At 36.0% G+C, this 10,938-nt stretch overlaps 1 protein-coding gene across 2 annotated transcripts in view; it reads right to left on the reverse strand.

Moving 5' to 3' along the window:
* DCP1B (decapping mRNA 1B) overlaps nt 1–10,938 on the reverse strand; it is a 54,358-nt gene that overhangs the window by 22,128 nt on the left and 21,292 nt on the right. For both annotated transcript variants that reach the window (XR_012836150.1, XM_075756918.1), the window contains exons 4-5: nt 6,695–6,761; nt 4,391–4,526 (exon numbers count right to left, since the gene is read on the reverse strand). Coding sequence is in view for 1 of the 2 variants with exons in the window: in XM_075756918.1 (XP_075613033.1) it covers nt 4,391–4,526; nt 6,695–6,761 (203 nt within the window). In the remaining variant the exon portion in view is untranslated. The remainder of the gene's footprint in view (nt 1–4,390; nt 4,527–6,694; nt 6,762–10,938) is intronic.

Consider the following 10,938-nt stretch of genomic DNA (forward strand, 5'->3'; position numbering starts at 1 on the left):
TGACTTTCACAGTAATGCAGAGCTTCACAGCAAAATTGAATTTCAGTTAAATATAAAACCACGTAGCAAGTGGCTCACGGCTAATCTGAGCAGGCCACATTTGACATGTAAATATATTTAACTCAGCTACATATTTTGCCTTCTCGGGGGGGGACGGGGGACGACACACACCAAAGAAATAATTTTACTAGAATTTGGTATCTTATTCACCCAGAGCTCTTCGACTCATCTCATAGTACAGTGCAAGTTTGATGCCTAAGATGTCCCAAAATTCAAATAAAGAGCTAAGTCCAAAGACTATTCATGGTCAGCAAAAGAGTTTTCTTTTAAAGCTAGTCCATGCTTACCTCCCTTCTCTACGATTCAAAGCCTGATTAATGGAAGCGCTTGACAGAAATCTACACTTAATTGAAGTTTCAGTTTTGCTTTGCAATTCATATTTAAAATAGTTACAAATGGACTGCTATGAAAAATCCTAACAGAAAGAAGCCATGAAAAAGAAGTGTAGAAGACAAGCCTACAATACTAACGTAACTATTAAACCTTTTACACTAAGGAAAAGTAGCTCCGAGTTACATTTATCAATGCTCTGCTTAAACAAATTGTTTTCTTAGGTCTTCCAAGCTTACACGCTGTTATCCTTGAATTTGAGTAACTTTATTTTTTGTTTGTTTTCTACAAGCTTTATTTTATCATTTCCAAGCAATACATATGGACCCACAACAATGTCCTAGTACAGAGCCTTCTGGAACCTCATCAACTTTTTTTAATTTTAAACACACTAGGACAAATGACTGAATTATTCTTAAATCACTTTCCCCACTTAGTTTCTGACTGGTGACTTACGTTGTCTCTCATTCACTTAATTAACTAGGTAAGATGTCTAATTGTCATTATCAAAGTTTTTTTCATAGTTCAAATACGTGCTTCCCATAGCCCCTATTTGATCTATACTAAAACAAGTGAATCTTTTTTTAGATTGGACAGATCATAATTCCATAGACCAAACTTCAGTAAGGTTAAATAGCTTTTTTCCTCCCAAATTGTTCTCCTTCTACAGGATGCTGTCTTTTCTTCAATATTTCTCCTTCTCAGTGCTATTTTTCAGCATAGCTTTTTGGGAAAAAAACATTAGCATGTATTTAAACTTTTTTCTTTAACATGATGGATAACACACTCTTGCATATTTCACAATAAATTCTGCAGAATTTAAATAAATCCATTTGGCCATTATCTCTCCAGGATATTTTAATAGGCTGACTTCTTCAGAAACCATGAGTACCTTAGATTCCACTGTCATCTCTACATGATCACAGAACTAAGCATATAAAAATGAGGTGAGAAGCAGTAGTGTTTAACAGAGTTATCACTGTAGGAGCATTTTTCAGACCAAATTCCTCAGCAAAATGAACAGCAGTATATACAAAGGCCTATACAGAATGACATTGACCTGACTTGGTATCATTCCCATGATTTGCTAACATGGCTAGTAAGTTGGTATCAAAACCAGGGAAGTATACTGAAGAGAAAAAAAAAAGCCTGTGATGATTTCAAAGGAATCTGCAACTACTCGAGCTCAGAATATAAGGTCATTTTGGCAGATGGGTAGTAGCATAGCCTTGCTGATGAGTAAATTAGGAGCACCAGCATGACATTTTAAGCAACTGTCAGGTGGACAGGTAAAGAAGATATGAGATGCCATCATCATCAAACAGCAAAAAGCAGCATGAAAGAAATGTCACTATGCTCTTTAGTGATGGAACCAGAAGAGTACTCATCAGCTCTGACATCTGACAATAACTACATCTTGTTTCACAGGTCTGTCCTTTAGTCATGTGTCTCGTTCAAAGTTATGCTCCTACAAAAGATGTGTAAGAAATCAAAAGGTTCTACGATCAAGTCAAAGAAATGCTAAGCAACACTGGAAAAAACCCACAGATGTATGTGGTAAACGTTAATCAAAAAGAACAAGACCACCACTAAGGATGTTTTAGGCAAGTTTAGTATAGACAGAGGCATCCGAGGCAAACAACTGCTCTGTGTTGTGAGATTTCATAGTCTACCTGTACAGTATGAAGCTCAAGCTGAACAGAACATTGTCAAAGGAAAGAAACGATGGATAGGCATGGTACCTCAGTATTGCAGTTCTCCTGAAGCAAATGCCATGTCACATCCCAATTTCATGCTTTGCAGCAAAAACCTCACTTTGAGACACATGAATTGCAAAGATCTATCAAGTACAATGAGGAGATGCTAGAAGACTTGATACAAGGAGAGAAGGAGAGCCAAGACCTAATGGAACTTGGAAGAGCTTTGTAGATATGTGGCTATGCTGAAAGTGACTAAGTTTTGAAGTTGTCAGAGCTTGAGCACAGAGCGAGAAAGCCCTGGAAACTAGGGATTTCTACCTAGCTGATGTAAAGCAGCCACAAGACAATATTAATGAACATTCACATGAAGGTGTACAAGATGCTCTGCAGATGAGAGGGGCTAAGGAGGACAAGAACTGTCTCAAAGAAGAGCAGTAGCAGAAAGGATTTTCAGTCTGAGCCCTGTTTAAATGAGACATACAGAACCAATTCAGATTGTTTAAGAATAGTAGCATAGCTCTGCATCATCCAGGCTGAGTACGGCACAGTGCCCTCTGGAAAGCTAGGCCTTCTGGATCCTACTATCAAGTCTTTCACACAGTTAACAAATCAAAAGCTAAAGCACCTGAAAACTCCCAACACTTTAAAACATTTTCTCCTCCAAAAACCACACAGAATTAAAAAAGGAGAACAACATATTTCATAACAGATTTCAGCACATCAGCATTATAAGTCACAAGACATACACTAGCAAGGATGTACATGTCATAAAGCAGCCAAAAAAACATGACTGCTGTGAAATATATTGACATTAAATGCAAAAATGGTTGTCATTGCCTTTATTTATCACACCCTTCCTAATTTTATACTACTAACAGAACAAGAAAAAAACCACATATCCAGTTCTTAAGAGGTAAGATACTCCTAGTGCTCATGTTCCAGATGAAGACGAAGTTTCATGTTATTTCCTTAGAAATCATTTAAATGCAGAAAGATTAAAGATGAAGTAAGAAGCAAGTTTGCAAAAGATCTTATCTGCAAGGGGAAAAAAAAATCAAAATCCTATAAACAACAGATCTTCTAGAATTTCCTCTCCTTTGTTTTGATTTTCTGTGTGCTCATGTAGAAATGGAAGGTAACTTTTTAAAAGATTTATTACCTCCTCCTCGTAGAATCTGAGGACAACCTAATATTTTTCCAGTTTTTCATTTACAGTATTTTTAAGGTTATTTAATGAAAACTGCTTAAACATTTCATAATGTCTCAAATCACACTCTTTTATACCAAGACTAGATACTGATTCAGTATTAAAACACAGAGAAGATGCCAGGTTTTGGAGGTTTTTGTCCACCATAATACATTAAATCCCTATTACAGAAAATATGAAGGTCCTAAAGCTTCAAAAGAAGCTATACTACAACAAAAAGGACTACATTTCACCATAACTCAAATAGTTTGCTATTATCTTTCTGAGGATCTTGTTAGTAGCCACATTTCAGAAAAATAACTTTTTCCTCTCTTTAAATTGCTTATGTTTAAGATATATATCTCTAGACTCAGAGCACTTATGAGCTTTATTATTGCATGACAACACATATGAAATACAGGAGACGGCAGTAGGAATCTCCAGGCTCTGTAACAATTTGCAGCGCATATATGAATAGTTAAAATTATTAGATTTTTATTCCCCAAAGTAAAATGTTTTTGATTGCTCAATAATACAGAACATTATTAATCCATTAGTTACCTCTTCATTTAGAAGCCTCAGAAGACCAAAGCAGCACATGGGCTGAAATCATACTACATTTCAACCTTTTCATTTCCTTCCATTAGTAGTTGAAAGTAGCTAACAACCACAATTAAAAGCAGTAACTTCACTGCTGAAGGTCTCTTCTGAAGGAAGCTATTTGTACAAACCACTGAAACTATTAGCAGGTTTAAATACTCCACCCAGAAAGAGGACACAACTTACAGGTGCTACTCAATAAGCACAGGCACTCTGAGGGTCAAAATGAAAGCCAATTTATACTTGTTCTTACTCCCCCTGCATTCAACAAAGAATCAATCATATACATGCTCTCCTTTCAGAAGTTCTTCTGAAGCAAATTCTGACAAAACTTTTCTACCAGCCATTTCTAAACAAAATGAGAGAGGACACCATCCAAAATCAGTTTCACTTTGAATAAAACTATTTAAAAACAAACAAAAACCTGCTATGTTTTAAAATGTAAAGTGTGAGCATATTGGCATTATATATCGCCGAAAAGAAATGTCCTCTTTTTATAGACAGCAGGTCTCACCTTGGTATACTCATCTTTGGCCTTGGTAAGCATCCGTAAAATATCCACTTCTTTGTTATTAGCAGAATTAATGATCATTGGGGAAACTCCTGTTCCCGTGCCCTGCTGTGCTTTGAATTGTTCCTGCTGAGTTAGGCTGAAAGTTGGAGGTGAGAGAACATACAAGACAAAAAACAGATAAAATATAAAAAGTTTAACTAGAACTACTTTACAATAATTAATCAAAATGCTAATATTTCCATTTTCCCCCCATCTACATTAAAACGTGTAAAAAAACCCCCCTCTATTAAAACACAATTTGACCAGGCATGAGATTAATCTTCTCCAATCTTGAATACACTAAGCCATAGAGTAAAATTTCTGTAACTCAGTCACAATTTTTATACCCAGAAGGAGCAGGGAATTTAGAGTGTTATTCAGTTCTGTTGGTGGTGGAGGATGGCAAACACACACAAATCAGTCATTAACTACTAGCAAATGACCAATTTCCTGCCCCAGCTGTTTTATTATTATTGTAGAATGCTGAGAATTAAAAACACACAGCCAATTGGCTGAGCAACAGGGTATTTTTTATCTATATGCAACACTGCTATTATAAACTACTACACGTGGTTTACAATTGCATGAATCCTCTGAAAAATAGTTTTTATTGTAGTAAATTACCAGTTTGAGGGTACCTAATCACCACCAAATGAAACTTGAGCTAGTTAACTAAAATTAGCTGTCAAAACCCTAGGCTTCCTAGGGTTTATTGCTTATTTCTGTAAATTCATCCCCATCAATTATTTCTTGGGTCACAACTGACTCATTTTAGAGCTGTAGGATACACAGCAAACCCAACAAAACCCCCTAAACAAACCCCCACCATTGTCACAGTCTGTGTTTCACGATGTTTTGTCACTGCAAAATGAAAAGCAGCAGGTATTACTTTAAAAAGAGATATAGAAGAAACACGACTACCTCCCCATCCAGTATTTTATAACAAATCCCATCTGGAACATAGTGGTAGAAGAGTTAAAGCACTTTGGTATGGATCGTGATGTGCGAGGATGAGCCTTGTTTGGACTTGTACTGCAGGGCATATAAATGGCCTTCTGGGCACTTGGTAACTTTGGCAATTAAAATTGATGTCGCCTCCTCAGCGTGCTTCTGGCTACAGAAGCTGTTAAGACTGGGGACAGGTGACCTCAAAACGAGAGATTTGTAGGTCTGACAGTGCCTTTGCATTGCGCTCTATTAGTACCTAACGCTGTCAGCTTGACCATATCTGCCTCCCATGGCTTTTCTTGGGATGAAAGACCTGGCTCTACAACATCCCTCCTCCTGTCCCTTAAAAGAATCGTAACACAATATGTCCAACTCTATATACTGCAGGGAACCGAATCTCTGCCTGTTCCTCTTGGGCCCCTTTACTATATCCTCCACATTATATCTCTAAAAAATTTAGATTGCATATGTTGATAAAAATTTGTAAGACTTCAGCTTCTTCCTCCTCCAAACAAACATGAAAACCTGCAGAATGAAGTCATAAGAAAGGGATCACTGCAAACAAGCCGTTAGCCGAACCAGATGGTAGAGCAGAAGAATGGGCCCTGTCCATCCTGGCCATGTGAAGAAGGCAGCGACAGTGAAAGAACTATCCATGATATTGTTAGATTAAAATACAGCTGAGAATACAGTTCTGTTTGAAATTTTAATCTCGGACTTGATTGCAAAATTAAAGATCATATAACATGCATAAAATAATATTATGTACATAAAAGTAATGAATTTAAAGCTAATTAAAGTCTTGCTTTACATTCCAAAAACAAAGTGAATTTTGTACATATTGCTAAGAAATGAGGAAGCAGGAATTCAGCCATGATTTAAAACCAGGATAAAAATCACAGAAATTGTATTATTACAGTATGCCTTCATGATAGCCCTCACATTGACATAGGGGGGGAAAAAAGGTACCAGCAACACTAAAAAAAAGAAAATCTCACCAAACTGAAAAATATATTAAACCCCCAAAGAATACAGTTCTTTAAAACATCTCTGAGTCATCAGGAAATAAATCAGATGAACTGTTATACTCTGATGTAGCTGGAAAGCTGCACAGCAAACTATGAAAAAGTATTGCAATACAGTGACTTATTTCTGATTATACAAAATGCAGGTGTGTGACAATTTTACTTGCAATAAAGTCTGTAAATATAGGTTTAAAGTAGAAAGGTATGACCATCCTAGTAATATAATGTGCATGTATGTACAGAAATACATACATAAAGCAAGCACAAAAAGTCTTGTTTACCCATCACTTACTTTTTCATGAGCTCTGCAATTCTTTGGCATTCTTCCTTATCATAAAACCAAATCCCATATATGGACACTGTAAATGCACATCAAACACAAACTATAAGCATCTTCTCAAACAGCAATTCTACCTGGTAGATATTTAAAAGTAACCTGTAAATTAATTTTTAAATTTCTTTCTTATGTGTTCCCCATCTATAAACATAAAAATGACATCTCAGATCCTTCAAAAAAGATCAAAGGCATATCTCTAAGGATGTAAATTACAAGCTCTTGAACCTTCAATGAAGGCAGAGGTATTTGAGCCTTTCCTTCAGAACAGTAAACCAGAAGGTCTTTTTTCTTTAAAACCTTTTCCTCTGTCATTTTTTCCAGTTGTTATATCATATCCATTAGACTCCAGTGCTAGTATACTGCAGGTAGTCTTGCAAACATACATAAGCAACATCTGTTTAGTTTTCAACAACGTTCAGGTCTATCATACATCAAAGTTGTCAGAGTAGTACAGACGCACCTCTGCCTCCCTGCAGATTTCCTATAATGTTGCCCGTTACTTTCACCACCAAAGAAGTAATTATCTGTAGCCAACTCCAGGATTAGAAAATCCCTATCTAAGTTCAGACCTCCATTAAAGTAAGTGCCTGAAGCTTTGCCCAGCAACAACAGATTTCAATTTACTTCTAGTTGAAGATTCTCAAACGTACACAACGCTAACCATCATGACGGTAATAGCCATAATGGAACTGTAGTTAGTGCAGCTTCCACAGTCAACATAAACAGGGAGTTTTTTTCCACTCACAACCATAGCTCTTACATAGCTCTTGAAAGACAGCCTGGGAATAAATCTACAACACAGTCTCAAAACAATCTGTCCACATTTGTCAGGGTAACTGTCCTATTTTTAACCTCAGGCACAAATTTGCTGTGAGAAGGGGAAGGGAGAAGCACTGAAAGGGTTAACACGGATCTTCCCCTCTCTATCACTACAACCTTGTTAACATCCATGTTCCCTTTACATGATATGGTAGCAAATAGGTAGCTGCTGTGTTTCTTCCCCCTTTCCTCTCCTACCATACTGCAGGCCAGAATTCTCCCTTAATTGTACTAAGAAATGGCAATTCCTAACACGTCTTCAAACGTATTAGGGGCTACGTTTTATTTGAAAGGGGCATAAATGGATTGAATACCTGTTTAAAAACAATTGCAACACTGACCCTGATCATGTAATATTTCCTTATATTAGCAGAATCCAAAAGCAATCATTTCTTCAAATTCCATAGAACCAAAACCATGGCATATGAAGTATAAGTTGGCTTTGTTAATGTTTGGAAAGAAAACGAATGTACAGCTGTTTGTAAGACACAAGTGTAATACTTATCTCCATTCCCCCTCAAATTTTCAGCCATGTGTTGTCTTTTATATAGCTAAAAATGGTTCAGCTGTTTAAAACAGCATACTGGTAAAAAGCCTAAGAAAACCCACATACCATCAGCCATCCTGCAGACTTCCAATAAATAACGTTTAAAAGATGTACAGTCATTTTTACGATTAGCTTTTGAAAAGTGTGATAATGATATCTATTATTCACCTAAAAAAAGGCAAGTAACATAATATGCGCCAGTGATTCTACAAACGTGCAACACGAGCTGATCTGAACTGCACAAATAATCTGGTTTGTAACACTGATATTAGTATTAAAATATGCATTCCAAATCGACATTAATATTCTAACGTATTCCAATAAGCATCCAATAATAAACTGCAAACCAGTAGAAAAGTGTGTGAAAAATTCACAAGGTTCCAAAACATTGACCTATTACGCAAAACTACACATCCTTCTGACAGAACACATTTGAAAACTTGCTGTCCATATTACAAGTAACTATATTCTTCAATACAACAACACAGCAAGCAGACTGAAAACTCCAGACAAGTCAAATTTGCTTTAATCAAGATTGTTATAAAAGAATCTCCAATGCAGAAGAGTATTTATCTTTGGCCATCTGCTCCATCTTCTCAATTATTTTTTTTTTTTAGTCTGCCACAGCTGGTGGCATCAGCAATATGCAAGACAGGTTGAACAGCTTCACCTTTCGACCAAATTGATCAAACATACCAGACTATTTATGAATATCTAATAAATTTGAAAGCCGACAGTCTCATTGAAATACTGCAGGGCTTCTGGTCATTGAAAGCTGAAAGACTGGAATCGAGAGCGGAAGCAAGGTTGTTTACCTCAACTCAGTGACAAACACCAGTAAACTTTTTGATTACCAGTATAAAAGACTGTTTCAGATTTTACAGAACTACTACTAATATATTGAAATACAATTGAAACAAATGCACACCCATTTCAGTACACAGAATAAGGACACTAATCGTCTGTCCCACCAGACCAAACCACCACCAATATATCACATCTTAACTGAAGATTTAAGTCAGGTTATTGCAGATCCTGGACCTTCACAGCCTAGATGTTAGCTGAGCTGCAAACCCACCCACCCACACTTACTTTCTTACCTCAGTCAAATGGTACTTTCAACCCAGACTAGGAAGCACAGCTGAAAGCAAGCTAAGACTGAAACCCAACATCCTCTGAGCTTACAGCTCACCCATTCAGTAGTGAAATTTTTCAGAAGTGGACAATCTTCCTCTTCTTCCTTTTGCACTTCTCCCATCTGTCCAGAACATATAAACACTTCAGAAATACACTGAGAAATAACCACACAGCCGCTCCATTTGTTATGGCACAATGTACTCTGAGGTCTTTAATGCATGGGAGAACGACGTATCAGTGGGAAGGCAATAATCTCGTGAAAATCTGAGATACCAGGTACCCAAGGTATGCTAACTGTATTTTTTCATATTGGACACTCATCATCTGGAGTAACGATGACATAAATTCATACTACAGTAGTATATTCTGCTATAATCTACATTTAATGAAATAAAAATGTAAATAATAGTAGTAAAAATGTGCATTAATGGCCATTTACTTGATTAATGATGAACACAAAATGGCAAAGACCCAGGACCAGCAAAAGAACCTAAGATGATTAGAAAAACTGTAACTAGCTAGGAACCTGGCATACTCTCCATTACTAAAAACTAAATATACATACAATGCAAATTTCACTACAAGCTTTCTACCAGCATGAAAACACTGCATGTCTTATCAGGATTAAATCTAAACAGATTACTTTTATCCGCCCTCCATCTCTATCAGACTGTTTGACAAAAAGGAAATCCTGATCTAAGTATCATCTGTAGAGTGGTAATTTCACTAAAATGTTCACATGTTAAAAATGAATCATTAAACAGCGGAGGCACAACTGAATCACTAAATAGCAGATGCATAAAGCAAAGTCTTCTACTGCAGCGCAAAAGAGGAAATATTAAGTCACTTTTAGGCCCAGTTTCAGCTACAAAGTTATCCAAGAAGAGATTTTGTAAAAAACAGAAGAAAAAACAAATCAAAGTCAAGTATCTTCTGCTAAGCCAGTTACATGAAAAGCAGCTAACAAAGGCCCAGTAAGAGCTAGTTTTATACTGACAAGAGGGTACACGTCTATTCATCCACTTTCAACAACTCTGAAGTCATTTACTAAAAGAAATGAAATTTAGTAATGAATTAATCACATTGAAGAAAAAAAAAGGCACCAAAGTTATGATGTTGCTAACAAGATTACACAAAACTAGAAGGATATAATGCAGCTATCAAATCAATGAGATACTATTAATATTGAACAGGAATAAATTAAACAAATTACTTAATCTAATTGAAATTATGAAATATTATGAGATATCAGTCTTTGGAATTCTTAGAATTTGAAAAAGGTAGGTTACTCAAAAATCAAAACTGAAAAATTTTAATAAAATACATGAAGCTCATTTAATACAGCTCAGTGATTGAATTTCAGGAAATGTATTATTTAATTTTTAAATCACAACTTCAGAGCCAATTCTAGAGCTTCTGCCTTACAATTTTCATTTTTTGGCTATGCGTTTCTCCTGTCCTTACAATCACTAGAGCACTCGATACTATTTATAAGCAGAAGCTGACAGCTGCTATCTACCAGAATTATAGATGACAATTTCTAACCTCTCAAAATCTGAAACATTTATTTATTATGATGATGAAGAATTTCTTATCAATTTTCATAATTCATGCTAAGTATTCTATTAAAAAGGAAGGCATTTTCTCTAGGATTATTTATTTTACTCTTCGCTTGTCTAGCTTCAACTTCCAGCTA

This window comes from Balearica regulorum, chromosome 1 (assembly GCF_011004875.1).
Source record: "Balearica regulorum gibbericeps isolate bBalReg1 chromosome 1, bBalReg1.pri, whole genome shotgun sequence".
NCBI classification, from domain to species: domain Eukaryota; kingdom Metazoa; phylum Chordata; class Aves; order Gruiformes; family Gruidae; genus Balearica; species Balearica regulorum.